This window comes from Rattus rattus, chromosome 5, assembly GCF_011064425.1.
Source record: "Rattus rattus isolate New Zealand chromosome 5, Rrattus_CSIRO_v1, whole genome shotgun sequence".
Taxonomy (NCBI): domain Eukaryota; kingdom Metazoa; phylum Chordata; class Mammalia; order Rodentia; family Muridae; genus Rattus; species Rattus rattus.
In genome coordinates, this window is record NC_046158.1 from 37997263 (window position 1) to 38022727 (window position 25465).

A 25465-nucleotide genomic window follows, 5' to 3' on the forward strand; every position below is an offset into this window, starting at 1 on the left:
GGGGTTAAAAAGCAAAACCATACACATGTTTATTTTAACACACTGTAGAATGTCAGACAACTTCATAATCATAAGGAAACACCAAATGTTTCCCCTAAACGTGCCAGTGTGTTTGGAGGAAGTTGGAAACTGGCACGGGTGGATATTGAAAAACACTCATGCGGACTGGACTAAACTCGGCATGGGTGGTTTTTATCCAGTTGTTATACTGAGCCTATGATAGCACTGGAACTCAGAGTGGGAAGTTGATCTTAGATCTAAATAAACTTCCAGAGGCACGCTGACCCCAGGCAGAAGCCTCGATGTTGGGTCCTCGACTCCTACAGCACGTCTTCTTATTCATTAAAGAGCACTGTGTACACAGTTCCTCCATTAGCACTGGTGGGGTTATAATTCCAGAACACGGACAGGACAGAAAGCTGCACGCTTCATTTTGTGAAGGCAGCGTGACCGGAAGAAAGTGTCATAACAGAGCTTTGAAAAGTCAGCTGAGCAGAGATGTAAGCATTCCCAGGTGAAACGCTAACACATCCAAGTTGGCACAACAAATAATAATTTCCTCAGAACAGGCAGATCGGTGCCTGAGACGTAATCTCTTCGTGTGTTTCACCACCTGCCAGTCAGTCTGATGGGAAAAACTCGGCGATATTTTGGAGATGACAGAAACAAGGCTTAGAAAATCTAATGCTCCTTCCTGATTGAAAACATGAAATTCTCCTGTAACCGAACACTACGTCTCACCGTCACCATGATGTTACCAACAAAAGCTTGCAGAGCCGTCTGCTAACCTCCAGACCTAACATCAAGTCTAGGGTGGTGGTGACCACTCCCTTTGTATCCTGTTTCTAGGAAGTCCTAGCAGGCGCTGGGATTAAAGGCATGAGCCACCATGCCTGGCTTATCTCCTGTAACTCTTATGGAGAAATCACCCGTCACTGATTTGTCTTTTTGCTTGAGAGAGTAAGGTGGGACATTCACGGACCCCACGTCAGGTAAAACATTTTTATCCATTTCTGGATAGTCACAAGGCTCTGAAGTAAGGGCCAGGAGGGGATCTGCTGCTGTGAAAGCCAGGCCCACCCACTTGGAGGCTGTGGTTCTCAGAGCTTTACTCAACTATTTAGCATGTGCAGTTTGCAGTTTTGAGTGCACGTGCAGATTGGACAGCTATCACCCCAGTCAGTGTTAGATGAGTTTCTCTTTTCTAAAAGAGAGGCCTCGTACCTCACTGCATCGCCCCCCTTCCAGCCTCCCCAGCCTTCGGAAACCGCTCTTAACTCTAGCTCTCTTAGCTTGCCTGTTCACAGCATGTCGTATAACGGAGCTGTGCATGAGCCTTTAGCATTATTATTTAAAATGTTATGGGGCAGGGTTTCATATATCCAGACTGCTCTCAAAAAGCACTGTTTAGATAAGGGTGACTGGGCTGCTGACTCTCCTGGCCCTGTCTCCCAAGCGTAGGATTCCAGGCTTGTGCCGTGCTGCCTGGTGTGTATGTGTTGCCGGAGAACAAGCACCGGGATGGATTTGCGCATGCTTGGAAAGCATTCACTCGTGCTCCATCCTGGGTCCCTAGGCTGCTGTTCCGCATCTAGTAACCTTTGGAGACTCAAGAATCTCCCAGCACTAAATAGATGACTGACAGACATCCATCAACTCACGTTTGTTGGTATGCTCAGCCTCCGACCGACCAGCAGTGGGTGAAAGTTGCTGTAGGTCAGCTCTTGGCCATCTGTCCATTTGTTTATTCTTTCGTAGGCAGACCAGCGCAGACCAATCCACCAACTAGCTTCCATTTCCGGAAGCAAGGATATAATAAAATCTGTTAAAAAGAAAGTTTTTAGAAAAGCAGTTAGGGCCAGAGAGCTGGACAGCCCTGAGGACCTGAATTGGATTTTCGGAGCCCCATGGTGGAAAGGAAGAATATGTTCTCTGATCTTCACATATGGGCATGTAAACATACTTACACATACATACATACATACATACATACATACATACATACATACACATATACACACACATTCACATATATACACATACAAACATACATACACACATGCATATATACATACATGTATACATACATATATACATACATGTATACATACATATACACATACACATACATACATACACACATGCATACATATATACATACATACCCACACATATATATATACATACATACACACATATATACATACACACATGCATACATATATACATACATATATACACACACAAATAAATGCAGAAAAAGTAAAAAAGCATGTGGATTATCTATCAAGACAGCCTTTTGCCTTCTCTAACAGAAAGTGGTATAACTGTTTGTTTTAGTTTCCCACGGCCTCTCAAAAATAAACTTGACTCCCAAATATAGAACTTTCCCAAGCTTCTTGGTTCCCAGCATATAGAACTTTCCAAGCTGTGCTGGAAATGTTTGTAAAGTTTATCCCCATTACAACAAACAAACAAACAAACAGACAGACAGACAGCATGCCTCCCCAGAGGTTTGGTACCTTGTTCATTCCGGTTCAGCACAGAAGGAAGGGTGCCACCGTAGGAATGGCAAATGCTGCTTGCTTGAGAAAATGTAATGGGCGCAGAGTTGACCTTTAGAAAGCACTGTAAACAGAGACACAGAGGGAGACTCAGACTCTAGACACAAGAAAAACCACAGAAGCAGGGGCACCTCCTCTTTAGCGCACTGCCGTCGACCTGTGAGATATGCAAATGAACGTGACTTCAGATCGTACTTTCGCTATAAACTCGCGATGAGCCGCTTCCAGGTTATTTACTACCTGTATCTTGAGAATGTCTCACTTGTCGAGCCTCTTACTCGCTCCGCAGTCTCTGTATTCAGTCAGTTACCTATCTCATTTAACTCTCGGAACGAAGGAGAGAGCTGAGGCAAGGCAAGCCACTTGACCCAGACAAGGCAACTGCAGAGTGTGGTTATCTCGAGTCTGCTCTATGGGAGAACAAAGCGTAGGCTCTGATCTCTGACGCGGATCTTTTCTTCTGTGTAGGACATTTTAATTCAAGTTTATGTCACTATGCAAATCAGCATAGTTCCAGCACCTTGGAGGAATTAAAAAGATTATCCTGTGGGTTTTTTTTTTCTTCAAGTCAAAACACATCTGAGAACGCAGCTCAGTGACAGAGCTACCTTGCGGCCTCTCCCCCGAAGTCAAAATGGTCCCTGCTTCACTGCGGGCCCTTCTGCCAGCAAATCCATCTCTTCCTTTCTCTGTGATCAGGGACACAGGTTAGGGTGGGATAGTTTGCCTCTAGTTGTGCTTCCTGAACCATTCTATAGTTTTGTTTGGCCTTCTTATAGACTGGATGATTAAAGGAAAATTGAGCCACAAGCACCGTCACTGGGTGATTTCCAGAAACGGCCCCAGAAGGACCACCCTGAACTCCAACAGAGATGCCCAATGTTAAATATGGCGGGACAGAAACAAGGAGCTTGCTGCTCTTGAAGGCTTTGTGATGTCTTCACATCAGCCTAGACTATACCCCCCTACACTTCTTCTAAGTGAGAGAGCAAACGTGTTAACATCGGGTGACAGTTTCTTCCTCGCATCCCAGTGAGTCTGCAATACGCACACACAGCAGTAAGGCTCATGCATTCCAAAGAGGCAAGCACAGAACTCACCATTCACCAGACCCATTGAATCATTGATCTCCTGTGTGGGCAAAACCAAGGTTAAGTACTTTGTAGCACTTGCCTGGTCTCTGACCTGAGCTGATCGACAGAGGCTACTTAGGTTTTCTCCTTTAAGGGGGAAAGAAAGCAGCACCCTTCAATGGAGTCAGTTTCCTCAGGCTGTGGGATTAGTGATCAGCCAGTGGATTGATGGAAAGTCATCGGCAGATCAATGGCAGCGACGTTGGTGTTGGGAACAACAGAATACAAAGGCCTGGAGGCATCACAGCTTGGGAAATGGGTTTGATGCCGCTTGTGTTTCTGGAGGCAGAGGCCATGTGGTAGCCCCATCAGGTGTCTGAGAGGCTGCCCTTCTACCACAGGCCATCCAAGTAGCATGAAAGTGACCATGGTTGGCACAGTGCAGAGATTCTCCTCTTACCTTATTCCGAAAAGGAATCCATTTCCCAGTGCACCGCACTTTAGCTGAAGGATCTGGACTATATTTCTCTAATGAAGACACATTATATTTTTCACAGATGAAGGGCAGCTTGGCATTACAGTTTGCTCGTTTACTTAAGTCTGAAAAGGGAGAGCCAGGATTGTGATGATGAGAATTTTTCACCGAGTGCATTTTAAAAGCAACTGCTAATAAAGACAGACTCCTACTTTATCATACAGTCTTTGGTGTCAGGGATGGTCTGAAGTCTACCCTCTGCTCTGAGAGAAGCTCTTTAAAGCAGTCATTCCTCATAGTTAAAATATATTCTTGGTCTTTACTGGTCACTTCTGCCGCTACTATTATTCATGTCAAGAGGTTTATAGGATGGTGATATTGACTGTAATAATTACACATTTAATAAGGCAACCACACATTAAGCCAGAGAAAGGTGGAGTGAAACAGGAAGAAAGCAGGCAGGGACGTCTGATGAGGGGATACAGAGCTACTGCCTGCTAATCCTTGCAAAGGTATCCGTCTGCTTATCAATTATGCAAGCACTAAGCCTAGTCTAAAAGTAATGGCGTGAGGATAAAAGAACTGAAAATGTCGGCATTGGAAAGAGCTTTTCTTTGTAATTTGAGCTACTGTCATCAACGGTAAATTAAGAAGAAACTACTGAACATTCACTCAGAAGGAAGACAGATGTAGGCTGAATTTGAAGTTCACAGATTCCACGGTCAACACAGAAGAGTCAGAATGAAGTTTACCAAGAATCCATGTCTTGGCTGACATGTGCAAGCATTCGTCTCCAAACGTCATGGGGAAACGGTGCCACATGCGTCGCGAGCTGAAAGGAAACGGGGGATGTGAGAACTTGCAGTGCGGTTACATGTCCTCTTCATCTTCTTTAGTCCAAATCATCTTAATTACCAACTTAATGTGAACATTATCATTTTTAAACCACTTTTGACACCAAACATGCAAAGAAACTCAAACGTACGGACTAATGTTTAACTCTGTTTAGAAGTAATCTCCTCACACAGGGGAATCAGGGCTGCTTCTTTTGTGATGAATTGATAGCCTGAGTTGGTATCTAAGGTGTTACCTACCCTAGGAAGTAACGATCAATTGGATTCTCGCTCGTCTTCACCCACCACTTCTGGTCATCCCCAGATATCTGAAAAGAAATCGCACACCCTTCTTTACATGTGCTGGCTATTCTAGGAGACTTTTCATTTCAATATTCTGTTTTACTGTAATCACAAACCACAAAAATCTACAAATACTCCATTACTTGGTCTCGAAAAAATAATATACACTGGGACCTTTCATCAAAAGGACATATCTTACTTTATATATTCATAGGTCCTATTTTGGATACAGAAAATGACTGCTGTAATCATATTTGGACCAATGTATTCATTCGTTGGGCATATAGTGTCTTATTATGGTTATTTAAACCTTGAACAATACTAGTTTCCCACCCAAAGGCTATTTTGAAGTTTTATTTTATTTTCTACTAGTAGAAACAAAAAAGTAAAAAGTTTAAAAAGGCATGATAAAGAATAAGGATATCTATCAAGTTGATATTTAATAATATAGATATATAATATCTAGTACATTAAGCAATTCTCTTTAGCCTTTTTAGCACGATTCTGGATGCTGTGAAGCAAATTGTATTTTGTATGAGGATTTAATTTCTCCCCCTCTGTATCCTTCCCTCCTCCCTTACCCTCTCTCCCCAAACTCCTCTCGTTCTGTCTAGCTCTATAGTTCTGGCTGATCTGGCCTCAAATACACAATTTTGCTGTCCCAATTTTCCAAGGGCTAAGGTTATAGACATACTAACATGCATGGCTGAGATTTGGGTTTTAGACACTTTAAAAGTATTTAGTGAAATATTATGTAAATAACATGTGAATAATAAGTGAAATATACATAAATATAAGGAATTAAGATGCTTTTTCCCCCGCTGGAGAGATGGCTCAGTGGATCCGGGTTCAATTCCCAGCATCCACACAGTGGAGCTCACCACGATTACAGCTCTAAGGGATAGTTCTAGTGGGTGCCCTCTTCTGGCCTCTGCAGGTACTGCATAAACATGGAACACCTTTTAGGCAAATACTTATATACATAAAATAAAAATAAACAAGATATCAAAATGCATTTGTTTATATTACATTTGCTATTTTGTTTTTGATAGCTCTTAGTCCTGTAAAAGATGTTATGGTGGCAAGAAAGCTCTGATTGCTAGCACAGTATAAGACGGCTTCTTCATAGTTTAAGTGGGGATCAGCAACAAACCAGTATTCACTTCCTTCAATTATAACTGGGGGCCCATGAATTCCAGTGCGCTCTAAAGAAAAAACAAAAACAGTTACAGCTGTGGTAATCAAACACAAACGGCTAACCACGGGCTGTTCAAAACTAATCATACATTGTAACTACTGGCATAGAGGTAAACGGCCCCCCAAAGGCCTGCTGCTTCCCTGCTCAAGATTCTATTGGCAGGTGGAAGAATCATCAACAGGGAGGGCCACTTTAGGCGAGCAATTTATTCCTAGTTCAGCTCTCTGCAAAGGATACCTTGTATCACTACAGGCCAAAATGTTGCAGGCTACCAGGAAACTTCAAAGTTGCAAGACAAATATGAGTCCTTTTAAAGTGTGACTGTTTTCGTTACTTTAACACAGCAGCCCACTGAGAACCCTGGCTGTCCGGCTGGCAGAGGTGCTGTCCACAACAATCTACACTTCTGGACCTGTGGCTAGACGGTCAGCACTCAGAGAAGGAAGCTCCGCTTCTGCTATAATCATCCCATCCCACCCACATACTACCTCTGCTGCCTGCCGCTATTTCACTTGTCTGCATGAGAAGAAAGTAGCAACTGACAACAAACTACAGGGTTATCCACAAAGATCCAAGTTAAGTTGGCTAAATTTTGATGTTCAACTTACCTGGATTATACCAGTCTGGCATCTGGGGAGTGCTACCTGTGTGAGAAGAGAGCAATGGCTTATGGTTAGTCCTGGATCACAAGGCATGCATCCAGTAAATGGAGACTCGAAACATCGTGGAGGCTCGTTTATTTTGGATCAAACTGGTTCATGTCCAGTTAGAAACACCTAAGTGGGATTTCTCAGGGTTTATACTAATGCTTGCTTATCAAACATTAATTAAGTATTGCTAGTAGTCTGTCATTGGGGAATGTAGTTCAATGGGAAAGCACTTGCCTTGAATATGCAAGGCCATGAGTTCAATCCCCACGATGAACTGCCTTTTACTTTGTATTAAGGAAGTCTCAAAAAAAAAAAAAAAAAACTGGCCATCAGATAGAAAGCAAAAGTAGTGAATGAGATTCTGTAGCCATCACACACACCCACCAACGGAAGTACAGCAGGGATCAACACTGCATCAAATGGAACTGAGAATCTAGTCTGTAAACGTGGGGTGGATTTTCACCAGTTCCCAAGATAGGACTGGGAAACATTACAATGGTGTAGCAGTGACTTCTAAAAGACTAAACAAAGTTGAGAGGAAAATAAGAAAGTCACCCGGGAGTTCTGAATGAAAATGGGAAATACGGTACACTCCATAGAATTCTGGGCTTTTGGATTGGGCGGCCAGATGTCCACATACACCTTGCCTTTTTCATACTCTAGATACCCTGACTCCAGGGCCTCCAGTTTCTACTCTGTAAAAGAGTCTCTCCTCACAAAGGCTGTGAAGATCACTCGATCATGCCCGAGAGGCACCTGGGAAATGGCCCTCATAGAACTCCAGTGGCCTCCCACCCCATTTCATAACAGCTGCAGCAAAAGTGATTTCAAATAAATAAATATACACTTTGCTTAATCTCAGAAAGTATAGGGTAAATTTGTTGGCCCTAATTTCATGTGGCCTTGGGACCCAAAGCATCAGTTTTCCTAAGAGTGTTGCCTACATACACATCAGGTGTGTTTAGTTTTTCTCTTTGAGACAGATCTTTTCATTTTGGATAGTTTCTACCAATAGCGCTGTAAGACAGTTAAAACTGTACATGGTTTCTTGTTTATAATCTTGTCAAAGACAAGGTATCTCTATGGAATCCACGCAATCCAAGTCTAGCAATCTTGTTTTAGCCCCTAAGTGCTGGAGTCTACAGGTGTGTACCACTATACCTGACTTCCTCCCTCCCTCCCTCCTTCCTGTGTTCCCTCCCTCCCTCTCCCCTCCCTCCCCCCTCCCTCCCCCCTCATCATTGCAGGCTCTACTGTCATTTTTAACTGGTTTCTTGAATTTGAATTTACATCAACTACTAGCATCTTGGAGTTGACTGAAAATCGCTTTTAAGTTTTACAAAGACCCGCCCAATTCAGACCTCTTCATTGCTGCTTCATTCTTCCCACAATACCCTTCTAGCCCAACATTTGCAGTGTTCAAGGTTGGGAAAAGAGGCGACTTGCCTTTTGGAATCTGGCACACCCATTCAAGTTTTGCGTCACAAGCAAATGGCTTCAAATAAGCGTATTCCCTCTCATCATAGAAATGCCAGGCTCTATGCCAAGGTGCGTCAAGTACCTAAGGGATGGAAAAGACGGTGGGATATTCTGAAATGGTTGCATTTCTTCCCGAATGCTGGAAGTCATGACCTCCACCTCCACTTTAGTTCCATCGCCTACCATAATTGCAAAATGAACAACAGATGAAGGAACGGGATGTTAAATAGTAACGGCTCAGGCAAGGGTTTTCCAAGTGACAAAGGAAACAAAGGTTGAATTTAGGTCCAAAATGCTAATTGCTGTCCACCTTTTGCTGATGTGAAACTTTATATTTTTCATTTTCCCTTTTCTTTTAAAAATTACAACGAAACCTTTTCCTTATCTGTGTTCACTGTGCTCTGGGTTGTAGAAGGACAGTTCTGTGCTAGTGTACATTACGTGCTGAGCATCCTGAACTTTTCAAGTTTGGGAGAGACTGATGTAGCATCTGTTAGAGAATCTGCTGTAACAGAGCAGATCAGAAAGTGACAGAGACTCCTGGGCCCAGCAGTGTGGGCTCTGGCTTCAGTGTTTCTGTCCACTTGTAGGATGTGTGACCAGGACTGAGGCACGAGCCAGGAGGGGCCACCATCACTTTTAGGATTCATTTTCTCTTAAGGTCAAATGTATGAGCATTGTGGTGAGGGAGGCATGAATCTCTGGACAGGAGGTCAGGGCCCTGGTTGGCACCTCTTCTGTTCATTTATTTTATTTTGGTAGCTTTAAAATCTCTCCACACGTGGAGGTCTATGTTCCTTTCAAGCACAGCTCATTGCATCCGTGTCCTTTTGAACAGCACGTTAACTTCTCTGAGGTTTGTACCTGTTCTGAGTTGTAAATCCTATGAAATGAACCAGTGACGTAATAGCTGCCCACGAGAAGGGTTACCCTGAAGGCCGTGTTCCTTCCGTCTTCATTTGCACCCACCTTGCATTTCTGACCCTTTTTTGGGAGTGAAGATGCTACACTTGTATCTCCTGTCCCTTGCTTTCTTTCACTTTTTGTGGTTTTCTCAAAACTGCTTCATGGCCTTTTGCTTTTTTAAGCATTCAGTTTCCCCCTTTTAACCCCGTTCTCTAGATTTCAACTTACTGTAGCGCATGTCTTATACCTATGCTGTATTTGAACTAGTTAAACACAATATATCAGGCCCCTTTTGTTTTTCTTTTTTTCGGAGCTGGGGACCGAACCCAGGACCTTGCACTTGCTAGGCAAGTGCTCTACCACTGAGCTAAATCCCCAACCCCAGACCCTTTGAAAAACATTGCTTCTTCTGCCTTTCTGTCTCTGTCTGTCTGTCTGTCTTTCTGTTTCTGTTTCTCTGTCTCTCTGTCTGTCTGTCTCTGTCTCTGTTTCTCTCTCCTCTGAAACAGGGTTTCTCTGTGTTACTGTCCTAGCTGTCCTGGAACTCACTTTGTAGATTAGACTGGCCCCGTAATCACAGAAATCTGCCTGCTTCTGCCTCCTGAGAGCTGGGATTAAAGGTGTGCACTATGGCACCCAGCTTTCTGCCTGTTTCTATGAATAACTTGCCAGCAGAATGGAGGCAGAGGAGGCTGGAGAGATGGCTCAGTGGTTAAGAGTACTGATTGCTCTTCCTGAGGTCCTGAGTTCAATTCCCAGCAACCACATGGTGGCTCACAACCACCTGTAATGGGATCCAATGCCCTCTTCTGGTGTGTCTGAAGACAGCTATAGTGTACCCATATAATAGAGGCAGAGGAAGTGAAGTCCTGAGGCAATGTGTGCTGTTCACATGGCTGTCAAGGATACCAAAGGCTTCACTAGGCAATATGAATGTAGACGTTGATTGTGCAGAAAATGTCTACCATAGCTTTTTCCCTTGGAAATGTGTAGTCTGAGGATTGCTCACCTACAGAAACTGCTCTTACTGGATTAGCTGAGCCTGTCTCCTTGTTCAGCCCTGTGCAAAAACCCGGCCTCTCAGGTCAAGTCTATATAAAAACAATGCTGAACTTCAGGGGTGCCGTGGTTTCTCCAGCAGAGACTCCAGTCCTCCTGTTCCCAGCCCGTATGTGTGTCTGTGTGTCTGCAGGTCTGTGTGTCTGTCTTTTCTTCATTCCTTCACCACCCTGGCCAGGTCCAGCCCTGAAGATGTGCTAGGACGTGATGAAATAGCACAGTGGTAAAATATCATGGACCTGGACGTGCGTGGGTTTAAGTTTTACTTCTGACTCATCTAAGCTGGAATTTCGTTCTCAACTTGAGATTATGGTAACTGTACCTACTTCACTAGACTATGTACACATTAAGTGCCTGCCTCAGTGCCTGGCTCATAAAGAACCTATTCAAGACTACCATCGTAATACCATTGTCATTTCACTCTTACAATAACCCCCCCACTGCCTGTACCTTCTCTTTCACCTATTGGAGCCCCTAGCCAATGGCATCAGAGCTTATTGAACTGTCTGTCTCTTGCTATGCGGGAGTCTTGTGAAGAACCCTATCTCTGATACCTTCTCATGCCTTGATGGACCTCCCAGACACATCACTTATGAAATGGATAAACAAATGGATTCTGTACAAGATGCCTAATGTGTTTGGGATATTTCCCAGTCCTAGCTGCTGTATCTTTGTCTTGGAAATGTCTCTCAAGATAAATCTTCCTTTCATTCTTGGTTCATCTTATTCTTTCTCAGTTTTAAAAATGTCCTGTTGCCTATGGAAAATAAACCAAACAGAACCAATCTGCTGTCAGTTCCTGGATTTTATTTTTAATTCTGGTTTTCTAGTGGGTACTAACCTTGACAGCAGCGCAGTCTCTGATGTCGTAATCCTGTTGAAACTCCCAATCCATGATCACGGCAGACACCTGAGAAGACAAGTCAGCCTTGAGAACATTGGCTGATACAATATTTGCGACTTCCATACAGTTTAGGCAGCGTTCATAGTCCACGCACGCTCGCTGGCCACAGAAAGAAAGCATTTCCATACTTCATTTTGTGGACCATCTGGATGCCAAGTCATGAGAGGGCTCTGGGACTGCAGAAGCATCCTTAGTTCCCCACCAGGCCACAGTCTCAGAAGTAGTGTTGGTGGGACATTAAATCATGCCAACAGCCAGAACCAACAGCTCAAAGAGCCTTTTTTTTTTTTTTTTTTTTAAGCATTTTGAGATGTGGTGTATTCGATCAACTAATTTCAGCTATCCCTCAATTTGAAAACAAGCGTGTGGACTGTCATTTAGCAAGGACACAGAATGAACTGACATAAATAATACAGAATGGGGCCCTTAGAAGTATCCTGTAATGTGGGACACCTAACAGCGGGAGCAGGGCCTGACTCTGTTGCCTGCCTTTAGATCCCTTTCCCCTGACTGGGCTGTCTTGTCTAGTCTCGACAGGAGAAAATTGCCTAGTCTTACTGCAGTTTGATATGCCAAGGCTGGTTGCTATTCGTTGGAGGCCTCCCATGAAAGGGGAGAGAGGAAGGAGGGTGGATGTGGGAGTGGGGGAGAGAGAGAAGGACTGGAGGAGAGGGGGGAGAGGAAGCTGTGATCAAGATGTAAAGTAAATAAATAATTAATAAAAAACAAAAAGAAAATCTGTAAGAATAGCTAGGAAATTCTAATCCCCAGGACACTGAATTTTGTCCCTAATTTTTTCCTGTGAGAATTTTGATACCCAGGGATATTTTGTAATGCCAGCTTGGCAACATGTAAAAGTTCAATAAGTTAACACACACACACACACACACACACACACACACACACACACACACACACGGAGTATCAAGTAAAACCTTTCTTTAGATAAGGTAAACACTCGAGTATTATTCAATGATATTTTTAGGTTCGACTATTATGTTTAATACAGATACTTTCTTCATTATTTAGTGCATTTAGATGACAAAATAAATATTCCCCATTAATTATTGATAATAGAAAGAAACTCAAAATAGTACAAATGAAAGCTTTGGAAAATAACTTGTACTCTCCAAAGATTGCCATGATGTCCGTATATCTCCATTTTTTAAAAACTCTATATAGAGATGCTAAATATACACGTTTTTAAGAAGTAACAATAAGTGGAGTAAGCGAGATGGCTCAGTGGGTGAAGGCGCTTGCGGCCAAGGCTGATGAGCTGAGTTCAAATCCCCAAATCAACATGGCGGAGGGAAAGAACTGACTCCTGAAAGTTGTCCACTGGACTCCACCGCCCCACCTGCTCAGGCTCTCCCACACAATAAATAAAGTAGAAATGAATAAATAAAGATAAGATGGATACTTTGTGCCTTCCTCCCCACATCCTGTAAGTAAATCTGTTTCTATTTCAAAACATGTGTGCGTAAACGATTCTTAAGGATGCTGTGGTTTGTAGATGGATTTTTGTCTTTTTAATTGAGGGGAAACTGCTTGTATCCTTACGGTGTTTTAAAGCGTACACACTGAGAGCCACAGAGTCTAGTTAGGTAGCGTATGTATGCAATTCCCTTGACGGTTACCACGGTGTGGTGAGAACAATGTGTGGTGGTTAACTCTGGTCCCATATGGCACAATGATAGATCTCTTGAACGTATTGATTATCTAAATACAATTTTGTATCTTTTGACAAACCCCTCCCCCTCCTCAATCTGTCCCAGTACCATGTCCTAGATTGTTGGTGTCAATATGCTGTAGCTTCCTCAGACAGAATGATATACTTTGGCAGAATTACATCCCCAGAGTTGTCCTTGTGGTGGAAACTTCTTTGGCTAACTAGGGCCTTCCATAGTTCCATACAAATTTTAGATTTGGATGTTTTATTTAACGGCAAATTTACTTGCTTTGGAAAGAAACATTCCTCCCGTGTTTTTTTCCGACAGGAAAGGTGTAACTTACTGGTGTACGGTCACTCCACTGCCACGACCCTTGCAAATCAGGGCTTCTTTTATTGAGACCTATCCACAACCAGCGCTGCCCACTGTGTTAAAAGATAAAAGGAGGCAGCATTAGACATTTAGGACAATACCTGGTAAACATATTTAGCACTCACATGTTCAAAGGGACTGAGACATGCATGTGTACTCAGGAGTTTGAAACCAACAGAAAAGACAACCTTAAGCTACACAAAGAAACAAAAATCAAGCGCTTAGCCCAGAGCAGTCATAGAAAAGGTACCACATGGCTTTTTAAAACCTCTTTAATTTATTCATTTATTCACTTTGCATCCTGGTTGCGACACCCCCTTTCACCTTCTCCCGCCAGTCCTACCCTTAAAGATCCCTCCTCACAAGGTACCACATGTTTAAAACTAAATTTTAAGTTGCTTTCTGTAAGTGAAAGGCAAAAATCTATTCTGCTTTGGATTTTAAAACAGAAACTATGATTATTGTAAGTCCTTACTGCAAAGCTTCATATTCGGCAATATTTTCAAATACAGTCAGTGGTAAAATGGCCGCCTGCCTCTCTGTGTTCCTTCTCTAGACTTGGAATTGCGGGTGTGGGTGTTGGAAATGGAAGCCGGGTCTTCTGTGAGAGCGACGAGTGCTCTGGAGCATGTCACTGCCTCAGCTGCTTGTCTTGCTTTTGAGATGGGGTGGGAGTGGGGGTTATGTGGTGAAGATGGCCCTGAGCTCCCTATGTGCAGTCAAGAGTGACCCTGAATCTCTCATCTTTTTGTCTCCATCTCCTAAGTGTTGGGATTAGAGGCCCGAGACACCATGTCTTATGTGGTGCTGGCACTTGGTTCTGGGTTTTGTGTGGGTATTTGATTAGGTGACCTACATCCCCGGCCCCAACAATGGCATTTTAAAACAGTGTCTAGGGTTAAAGATGTAGCTCAAAGGTGGAGCACTTGCCTATAATATTCAGGGCCCTAGGTTCCATCACACACACACACACACACACACACACACACACACACACACACACACACACACTCAGAGTCTTTATAGCACTATCAAATATCTTTTCTTTATAACGTGAAACAAGCTATTTGGCTAAAGGTTTATTAAAGAAAAATTTAAAATACTTTAGTTCCTAGTGTCTGGTAATTTTAAAGTGAGCAAGTAGTCATTCTTAAAACTTTAAGTAGAAAACACTTCCATGATTCTATTTAATACCACTAACTTTATATTTGTATGTAATAGCATCGAGCTGGGCACAGTGATGCCGCAGAGAAGTGTGAGATCAAATGCCTCTTGTGCACAGCCAGGACAACATGACACATATGAGCCCACGGGAGTCACCAAATGAAGAGCATTGTCAAACTGCAGCATACAGAGAGGTCACAAAGGACTGCAGTGTACAAGCACTCCCTGAGGCTGGAGGGAAAGGTCCTAAAAGTTTGCTAATATTTCTCTGGAGCAAGACATTCAAGCACTATGTTCCATGGAATGCAGCTAGATGTCTCACAGACGAATATATGCAAACATTAAGGCAGGAACACACGTGTAAGGAATACCTTTCCCTCTATTGCATATATGACAAGGGACCCAATTGCAAAACCTTCCTTTGTCTCCAATTCCAACCAAAAACATCCCTTAAAATCTAGACTTATCAGGCTTAGACAAGTGGCCAAATTATATTCCTTTGATTTAACTTTGTGCTGGGACACGATTATCAGTGGTATAAGTACAGTACACGTATACATAAATATAACGTAAGTATATTATACACATGTATGCATGTATAAATGTAGACATGTACACACAAGATATGTAAATATAATATGAATATATTATGCATATGTGAATACACACATAAAATATATAATGCACACATAATACATGCATAAATAGAATATGAATATGTATTTCACAAGAGGTAGGACCCACGTGCAAAAATAATCAGTACTGTTTAGCTTTGCAGAATGTATAGAGTATACAGCTATAGTTACTGAGAAGTATAAGCCTGAATATTTTTATGCAATTTTTTAGTGACCTGAAGTACTAACTTAACTTTATACTACCTTCTCGGTTTTTAATAAGATAACTGCAGTTGGCCCTGGTCACACACATCCATAGCCTTAGTGCTTAGATGCAGAAGGATGGCTGGTATGAAGCCGGCTTGGGTTAGGTAGCCTGTTCCAGCTCAGCTGAGCTACACAGCAAAGCAAGACAGGATAAAACAAAGCAAAACAAAACAACAGAGCAAAACAGAGCAAAAACCAACAACAAAACCCCACATGCTTTCTTCCTTTTCTCAAAGTTCCCCAATAGCTTAATGTCAGTCAGTATTTTCTCATCTTTTCGACTTAATGAAGTTTGAGTATTCTTAAAGAATAGGAGAATTATATAACAACATTTGCTCTGCTGCTATATTTGTGGAAAGTAATCACCAGTTCACAGACCAGATAAAATCTAATGGAGATGATTAAGTCCAGTTTAAATTCAGCAGCTATAACGATTTTGCAGCTTTCAGCTGTCTCTCAGCTCTCTCATGGCCTTCCTGCTGTACCACAAGTCCCTGAACCGCAGTGTCCAGACGGTTACCACACATAGGTCACCCTTCAGCCAGGTAGCTAAGACAGCAGAGCTGTTTTCTTCCTCAAACTCTTAGGATGATAAAACTATTTCCTTCAAGTCTTTCCTTACACACTTCAGCCTTGGAAATTCCCTAACACACCCTTTAGAGTGTAACAGTTCATTATTCCTCTGGGAAGAAAGACCAAAGATCACTTAGATTCAACCAGCTACCCAGTACCCCCAGCCTTTGCCCTGGTCTGCCCATCCTTCCACAGCTCTGGGGCCTCTCGCCTTCTTCCTCTTAGCCAGCGGATCTCCATCCTGACAAACTTCTCCACTTTAAAGCTCATTTCTGAGTCCTTTGCTGAAGATCAGATGGCGGTTTCTTACAGAAAGCGTTTGCTCAGTTGTCCAAAATATCTCTAATCAACACTACTTTCAGAGGATGAACTCCATTTCAACCCCAAATTTAGTTTTCAGCTTCATTTGAAGGGATTCCCTACAGTGTCATAAATACAGAGAACAACAGTAGGCGCTCATAGTATGTCTCTGTGTGTGTGTGTCTCTGTGTGTGTGTCTGTGTGTGTGTGTGTGTGTGTGTGTCTGTGTGTGTGTGTGTGTGTGTGTGTGTGTGTGTGTGTGTGTGTGTGTGTGTGTGTGTGTGTGTGTGTGTGTGTGTGTGTGTGTGTGTGTGTGTGTGTGTGTGTGTGTGTGTGTGTGTGTGTGTGTGTGTGTGTGTGTGTGTCTGTGTGTGTGTGTGTCTGTGTGTGTGTGTCTGTGTGTCTGTGTGTGTGTCTGTGTGTGTGTGTGTGTGTGTGTGTGTGTGTCTGTGTATGTGTCTGTGTGTGTGTCTGTGTCCGTGCGTGTGTCTGTGTGTGTTTCCAGATAAAGAATAAGCTGAAAACTACATTGTCCACTGCATACTGCTAATGCAGATTTCAAGAAAGCTGGAGAGAAAAAAAAATGCTCCTAACTGGGAAGTCTGACCACAACGAAACATTCCCATTTTCTTTCTAAACTGTTCCTACAACACACATATAGTTTCAAGGCTATTCGGAGAAGCTGCATAAAAGGTTAGTAAGTATCAGTGTGTTAAAATTCTGACTCTCAATCCAATTTCCTGCAGCATTTGGTTGCTAAGGAAAACAGTGTCTGAGCCACAACCCCCAATAAATGGGACTTGATGAGGGCTCTTAGTCTGCAGAGCCTAGATTTCTACCTAAAGCCATTTATGCCTCTGCGCAGAAGGGAGTGTACACAGCAGCGATGGCTGCGAACAAGGCTTTCTTCTCTAATCCCAGGGTTATTTCGGCTCCACAATGGTTTCCCATTGGGATGCCGTTAAGAGTTGCAATGGTCTAAGAGCCTTAATGAGCTGGTGTATCATGAATCCTTTTTTTAAAAAACTGAAATCCAAACAGTGATATAGACCCTAGACTGTGAAAATAAAGCAGTCATCAGTCTTAACTCTGCGGCAAAGGATACCGATTTGCGGTGGGCAGCAGACTTCTTGCCGAGAAGGTCAATTCCAGTAATAAAAGCTAACACATTCAAGGAGTGAACTTCAAAATCACTTTCTTGTGTAAATGACCCTGCTTCTGTCCTTTCCTTTAAACTACCGTGGCCATCTTGGTTTTAAAGAATGTGCTTTTTCTAACAAGGCCCAAGCAAACAATTGCTTCATGATGGAGCTCTTATTAAGCAGATAACACAGCCTGCTTTGTATGGTCTCTGTTGGCCTGCTGGCATGAGCGCACAAATAAAATATGGTTCCTACAGGCCACCGTATTAGGCTGGCTTTTTGGTTTATTTTGTTGTTGTTTTGGTTTTGCTCTACACTTTCATCTTTCCCAACTTCAATTTCCATTACTTTTGTAGACAGAAGAAAAACAATTTAATTAGTGCATTTTCAGATATTTTTATGAAAATGTCGATAGGAATGGAAGAAGAATGGAGAGGATGTCCACAAAACGTTGCCTAGAAGCAATATTTGAAATGGTTTTCATTTTCTTCGTTACTTTTTTACATACTTTCCAAGTATTACATTTGAACTCATATGAATTTTTAAGGGGGGGGTATTCAATAGTGCTAAAAAGGAAACAAATCAATAAAAGTAGCCTCTTTCGATCCAGCTTTGTCTTCCTGTATGACCCACTCTGCCCATAGGTGTTCTGAATGGTTATTTCTACCGTATAAGACTATGACAGCTTTTCTACTAATTGATCCCCTCAACTATCTGCATTTATCTATGACTTCCTTTCCAGCCAGAGATGGTAATTCCTCACATAGAATTGAGAGTTTGTTCTGTAAACATGTTCTAAGAATGCTTCACCTAGATAATGTGTGTGTGTGTGTGTGTGTGTGTGTGTGTGCACACGAGTGTGCATTCATGTACAAGAGCTCATGTGTGCTTGAAGCTTGTGATCTTCTTAGGTTGCCTTGTTTGAAATCCAAACTTCAGGTAAGATTGGCAGTGCATTTAAGGGGCCATATCCCGGAGGCAGCTACCACAAGGACCTCTCTGATCCTACCGGATACCAAAGGCTTTGGTTTTCTGCTCAACGTCATAGACAGGTTGATCAGTAGAATTTACAAGTTTGTTAATCAGTATGGCCTCAGAAATGGGCCATAATCAGTGAGCCAGCCTGAGCTACAGGAGACTTCTGTCTCAAAAGGGAAATGAGGATGGCCGAGACACGGCTCAGCGGTAGAGTGCTTGCCTAGCATTCATGAAAATCAGGGTTCAATCCTTAAACTCCCTCCTGATCCTCTAATGCTAGGATCGACTGCAGGGGTATGCTGCCATGACCACCTTTGTAAAAGAAATAGTAGCTATGATAAAGCAAACCCGTGAAATATGGTAAAAAAAATAAACTCCTAATGGAATATTTTAAGAATCACTCAAAGTCTTGCTTGCTAGATGTAATACCCATTGATTATTTCTATGTATTTTGCAGACTAGTTTCCAATGTGAACAGCATATTTTTACAGTTTTTTATAATCTTCCTTTTTCTCCACTTAATATATTTACACATAACATTTTCTATCAATATAAGGTTACAGAATAGCTCAACAACAGACTGTAATAGATGCCCTTACCCGTTTCTGCCTTTTATGAGAATGCATTTTAAAACGCTCTATCATTAATTATGACAGATACGGACTTAAGTGTTATATTTAAGTTTATATATCATTAAGCATATCAAACATATGATATATTTATATTTGAGCCAGAAATGAGTAAGGTGTTTTTCTCGGTGCCGTTCTAGTGCCCATTATAATCTGATCACACAATAGCTAGCTCGTGGCTGTTAATTCCTTTGCTATTTGAGTTAACATACTACACCCCCACACACAGCACAGGCAAGCAAAATGTATCAAAATGTAATAAGCCAGGGACATAGCAGCTGAGAGACACCTGTGTTGGTGAGCCCACACTCTATACATTAAACATCACCACACCCCTTAGCTTCTAAAGAGCAGGACTCTACTGAAATGCACCGTCTTAAAACATTCTGTGTTTCCTTCCACCCAGGATGGCAACACCATATTCTCAGGGCTGGACAAGTGCTAGTGGCCAGATTTGTTTTATGTATTTTCTAGCAAAACAGAATCGGATTTCATTATTGAATAAATCCGTAGTCTTGGACTTAATCAAAACAGATAATGTACAAATTGGGTCTTTGCCAACTTACATTTTGCTAGATTAATCTTTCGTGATTTCATTTCTTATAGTTCTCTACGTGGACATTGCACAGCTTCCTCCCCTCATATGTCTGATTTATGGACACTTTTTAACTCTACTGCATGTTAAACGTTTCTAAAATACGGTTTCCAGATAAAATGAATACTTTATTATACCTTCATATTTCACAATTATTCTGTTTCTACATTCCAGTTTTGACTTAGAGAGAGTGCTAAAACCCTGGTATTTATTAAAGTGTTCCTCTTAAAATAAAGAAAAATTTTTTGTGTATGCATGTGTGTGTGACATATCTGTGCCATGGTGTCATGTGTGTGTGTGTGTGTGTGTGTGTGTGTGTGTGTGTGTGTGTGTGTCTGCACCGAGTATACATCAGTAAACAATTTTCAAGACTCGGTTCTCTCCTTTGACTCTCTTGAGGCAGGGTTTCTCAGTTCCTGGCACTTTTCGTATTCCGGACTCGGTGGCCCACGAGCTCCCGGCTATTGCTCCTGTCTCCACCTCCCATCTCACCCCAGGGGAGCTGTGGATGTGCACACTACAATTTATAAACGGCTTCCGGGGTCAACCTCAGATCATGGGACACGTGTGGCAAGTCTTTCACCTCCCGAGCCACCTCCACAGTCCCTACAACCTTGCTTTATCGTGTCTTTCTCTTTTAACATTTAGGATAGTTTTGTTCTATTCTTACAATGACATACATTAACTACCACGACTTGGGGTCAAACTATACTCTTGCTTTGAATTCCTTTATAATAAATGACTTATTTTTGCGTGTTCTTGATTTTTCAAGTTCACATCTGAGCTAGTGGATGCCTTTGACATGCTCTTTCAGAGGATGTGATGCACACTGTTTACATCCCTCTCTTCAAAAATGAAGTTAACTGGGAACCAAACACATCGCAAGCATCTCCTACCTTAATATGCTTCGGGGACCGATCTTCACACATCTTTTATAGTTAATGATGTGCAAAAGAACAAGGCTGCTTAGATTTTTTTTCTAGTAAACTTTTATTTCGGGGGAGAAAAGGGCTTTTGTTGAATTCATAGTCATAGAGAAAATATTCACTAGAATATGTTCGTGCTTTTTTTTTTTTTTTTTTTGAAGTCACTTATCCTAGTACACCTTGATTAAACAAACACCTTTTAGTGTTCAGAAAAGTGAAGAAAAGGTAATTTTGTGGTGTTGAAGCCCTTAATCCCTGTGGCTGTCTGGAAAGTGTCAGCTGACCTATATTTCTCTAAGGTGTCCGGAGAGACATCAGGGAAATCAGGTCAGAAAAGCCTTCCACACTGACATTACAACTACAGTGACCAGAGCCACTTTGATAGTCTCCTTTCTTACTGTTCTTCCTCCATGTGGCTAACTAGTTGCCCTAAGAGAACCTACAGACCCACTCTGTGCATTCTCATTAATTTATTTTTGCATTCCTGGGAAGAGAACATCAAGCCTCATAGATGGTAGGCTAGTACACCACCAGGGATCCACACCCTGGCTCTGTGCAATTACACACATACTGTGTGTGCTTACAGGACTAGCCTTTTCGCAAGTGAAATTTTTGGAGACTAACTTGGTTCGATATTTCCCCCGTTAGGAGCAAACTTCTTCCCCGATGAGAAAGCTATTCTGTTTCCTTACCCCACCTCACTTTCTGATGTTCTTTGCTTTCAGCTGTCCACTCTGCTCTCATAACTCCGTGTCTTTTGTGTGTTCTCTGGCACCTTTTCCTCTCTTACCTTTCAAAACACCGTGTACCTTCTAAGAATCAGCCTCCGTCATGGCATATGCCCTGATTACACCAGAGACACTCCCTGGGCTTTGTCCCAGGTTGTTCTCCTCTTTGCCCCATGCTTTTTGCCACGCTTTTCTTAACCTGGCTGTTGGTATGTGCTACACAAAGCGGGAGGACCATGCCTCGGTTGGCTTTGGATCTCTTCGGTATTTTGCAGTTAAGGGGCAGGATGCTGCTTGACTGCAAAGCATGGAATGGGTTTTTAGATGCTAAATCACAACACCTTGAATACCAAGAGGACATCAGGCTTAGGTCAAAAACACTTATTCTAGAAGTATTACCTGAACTGGTCCTTTAACAAATGGACAAGGTCCTTAATCTCACTCCTGTGACTGAAGCTGGGTAGGTGTGCTCCGAGGGCTCGGCAGAATCTTTCGGCTTCCTCCCAGTTCCTCTTTCTTACGATTCTTTCTATGTGGAACACCTTCACAGAAAGAGAATATCGTTCATCTGGAATAATCTTAAAATATTCGTAGATTTATCAGTGGCAGTCGAATGTGTGGGTCTCTGACATGAATTCTTTCAGGGGAAATGGACGCATAACTAAAAGCACACTCAGCACACAAGACAAGTCCTGCCCAGAGCGAACCGGAGGCCCACACAGTGATGGCCGCATCACCAGGTGAGTACCTTTCTCTAGCCAGAATGGAGAACTGATCCAACAAGTATCTGCCTACCTAGGGCCTTCAAGAGAAAGTACACCCAGGGGTCAAGGCTGAAAGAGTACACAGGAACATTCTGGAAGTAGTCTTCTACAAAGAAATTTGTCAGCACCGCAATTCTGAGCATCAAACACTAAGCCTGCAGAAGAACAGAACTTGTCTTCTGATCAGGAACAATCAAAGAGCTATCTATGTGGGCGTGTGAACATTGACAGACAGTGCCAAATTGAAACCTGGCACTTGAGACTGTTTTTTGATTTGTGACGATTAACTCCACACCAAAGGAGCTTAGCTATTTCAAAAAGAGAAGGGAGTGGGGGAGCAGGCACGGAAGATGAAGCCACTGTTGTCTGATTACTGGTCCCAACTCTTCAGTTCTCTGTCATGTATTCACATACCCTCCAGCCATGACTCCTGGTGAGAGGAACATGCTTCTCCCCACCTTCACACGGGACCTGGCCATGTAGTATGCTGAGGCAAGAGGCCTGAACTGCACCAACTTGGTCCCCTTCTTGGGCTCCAGTAATTTACTATGAACAAAACAATCTGACAGCTGCCACCCTTTAGTCTGAGGCCTAGAGTAAAGGGTAACAGACACCAGATCACAACCCAGCCAGCTGACCAAAATCTGGAAGAATTCACCACCCCTCCGTCAAACCCTAAGTGACATCTATACATGTAATCACCTTGATGGGTTTGAGAGTGGCATTGGGAGGTTTGTTTATGGAGCTATATAAATGATACAGACCCCAAATTGTTTTGATTTTAACACAATAAGAACTGGCTCTCTTTATACAAGAAGGAATGCTAATCCAATGAGAAGAATTAGGGGCTTAGGAGAAGCTTACATACGATGTCATCATGCTACAGGTCACTCAACTCCTCAGAGGGAAAGAACCACGGAGGAGAAAGGTCTTCTGGCTTTAGTCTTGCTTTTGAGGGCAGGACGTGGGTCGAGTTGAGCTGTCTGATACCAGAGACCTATGATGCTTTGCTAAGGACACCATGCTCCCAAGCATTTGTGTGAGGCACTGCGTGCTTAGAGGGAGGGACCTAATTTGTACAATGACGTGAGCAAGGATGGCAGATGGATGACCCCACGGAAGGGCCGAACGAGACGGCTACTTTACCTTATAACAAGAAAGGCTGGAAGGGAAAGTGTGCCAGCCTTCAGGACAGGGGTCGTCAGGCTTCGGGGCCGCTTCCTCGGATGCCTGGGGGACCCTCATTTTCTTGCATATCGAAAGTGCTCGGAAACTTCTGCAGTTCTTCACTTCCCACTTGCCAAGAGTCTTTCCAGTGGACATAGCCACGCACCCGCCCGGAGACGCTGGGGTGGGATCGGAAAGGTTAAAAAATTAAAACTTTAAGAGGAGATCAGGCACGATCAGGATGATACGAGGGCACAAATGAAAATGAAAACTTTCGAAGTTTAAACATCTCCACCACTGAGCCAAGACAGAGAGAGTAGGAGAAACAGCAGAGGGGAGAGAGAGAAAGAGAAAGAGAGAGAGAGAGAGAGAGAGAAAGAGAGAGAGAGACACACAGAGACAGAGAGACAGAGAGAGACAGACAGACAGACAACAGAGAGAGACAGACAGAGAGAGAGAGAGAGAGAGAGAGAGAGACAGAGAGAGAGAGAGAGACAGAGAGAGACAGAGAGACAGAGAGAGAGGAAGAAATGGGTTGTTGAGAACAGCAATGAGGAAGGTGGACATCACAGGCAAGTGTTTGCCGTGGGTGTCATTCTACAGGGACCTGTTAAGTAACCCCTACCAGATGGGTTCTATTGTCAGTGCAGTGAGGACGAATGTGGGGCAGAGGACAGTGCCACCAGACGGAAAACCTGGTATTGTAGAGCCAATTCAGGAACCCCTGCAATTCTCATAACAGAGAACGGCAGGCATTTAAATCTACTCCCAACCAGGTTCCTGTCCTAGAACAGGTGATCACAGCAGCCCATAAAGAGGACTGTGACAATCAGCCCTGTAAGGACAACACCCGAAGTCTTTCCACATGTTAGACGCATCCCTAACATCTCAGACCAGGTCAACAGAAAGCATCTGCCTCTAGACCCCAACTCACCCCAAATGTTTATAAGGTCCTATCCACAGGGACTAAAGTGCACGAGTTACTTCACCAACGGTCATCCGAGAGCAGGGAAGAGCGTTCTCTCCCAAAGGTCACTGGACCAACCAGCTATATGTTTGAGCCAAGCACAGCCACTTCTTGGGTATTGGCCCCGACGTTGGCCCCTAACTGCCTGCCCCCTGCAGCCCACCTGGCTCCAGCTTCCCCTGGGAAAGCTGAAATTCTTTGGCCATTCTGGCCTGGCCAGGGCCCCTCAGATCCCTGCATACAGCGCCCAGTGTGCACACTAGCACTCTAAGTGATTTCTTCAAGGTTATACTTAACAAGAGTTGACCCTAGATTTGAACTCAGGCAGTCTGCTTCTAGGGCAGTGTGGGCAATTGCTGTGCTTGAGGATAATGGCTCAGGATGGTGGCTCGATGGAGCGTAACAGCTTTGGGAATTTCAAAGCTATTTAGTAAACTTCAAATCTAAGCCTTCCCAGAGTCAGATCTACAGGAAGGGCCGGGGCATTGAAAGTAGAAGCAGCATGCGGAAGTACACACTTACTCACAACTCCGCTGACAGCCATCTGACTTTTATGTGCTCGTATTTTCGAAGGTAGTTTGTATGATCAGAGCTTCTCAAACAGAGACCGAATGATGTGTCCATGCTCACAGTTAGTAAGAGGGGCACCTCCTCTCCCACCAGATGAAGAAGATGCATGCCACGGTTTGCAAGTATATATGGTGGCAAGAGGTAGGAATGGAGAACACATGTCACGCCCCCTGCATGCGTGTGCTGCTGTGTATCCCCTGTTCTGCTGGCCTATACACGGCATGCTCACGATTGACCTGGAGTGCTGAAATTATTATCAAAAAGACCACAACAGTGTGTGCTCTGCCTTAAAAACCGGGGGCCGCTAGGGGCAATGTTTCATACCCTCTCCAACTTGCCCACAAAGAAAGAGATGTTTAGTGTAAACGTGCATTCAACATATAGGAAGTGTATAGGAGACTCAACCCATGACCTCATGCATACTAGACAAGCTCTCTAACACTGCACTATGTCCACAATTCTACTTTTTATTTTCCAGTCAGAGTCTCACTGTGTAGCCATGGTTAGCCCAAAACTTGCTATGAATTCTAGTTTGCCCTAGAATTCAGAGATCCACCTGCTTCTGCTTCCCCAGTGCTGGGAATTAAAGGTGAGC

General features: G+C 43.2%; 1 protein-coding gene across 1 annotated transcript in view; it reads right to left on the reverse strand.

The window, feature by feature from the left end:
• LOC116901440 (CD302 antigen) overlaps positions 1–25465 on the reverse strand; it is a 127773-nt gene that overhangs the window by 68785 nt on the left and 33523 nt on the right. The window contains exons 12-23 of the mRNA XM_032903368.1: positions 23313–23512; positions 21802–21944; positions 13458–13539; positions 11382–11450; positions 8543–8657; positions 7055–7090; positions 6278–6453; positions 5207–5274; positions 4865–4944; positions 4098–4237; positions 2523–2628; positions 1662–1822 (exon numbers count right to left, since the gene is read on the reverse strand). Of these exons, the coding sequence (XP_032759259.1) occupies positions 1662–1822; positions 2523–2628; positions 4098–4237; positions 4865–4944; positions 5207–5274; positions 6278–6453; positions 7055–7090; positions 8543–8657; positions 11382–11450; positions 13458–13539; positions 21802–21944; positions 23313–23512 (1376 nt within the window). The remainder of the gene's footprint in view (positions 1–1661; positions 1823–2522; positions 2629–4097; positions 4238–4864; positions 4945–5206; positions 5275–6277; positions 6454–7054; positions 7091–8542; positions 8658–11381; positions 11451–13457; positions 13540–21801; positions 21945–23312; positions 23513–25465) is intronic.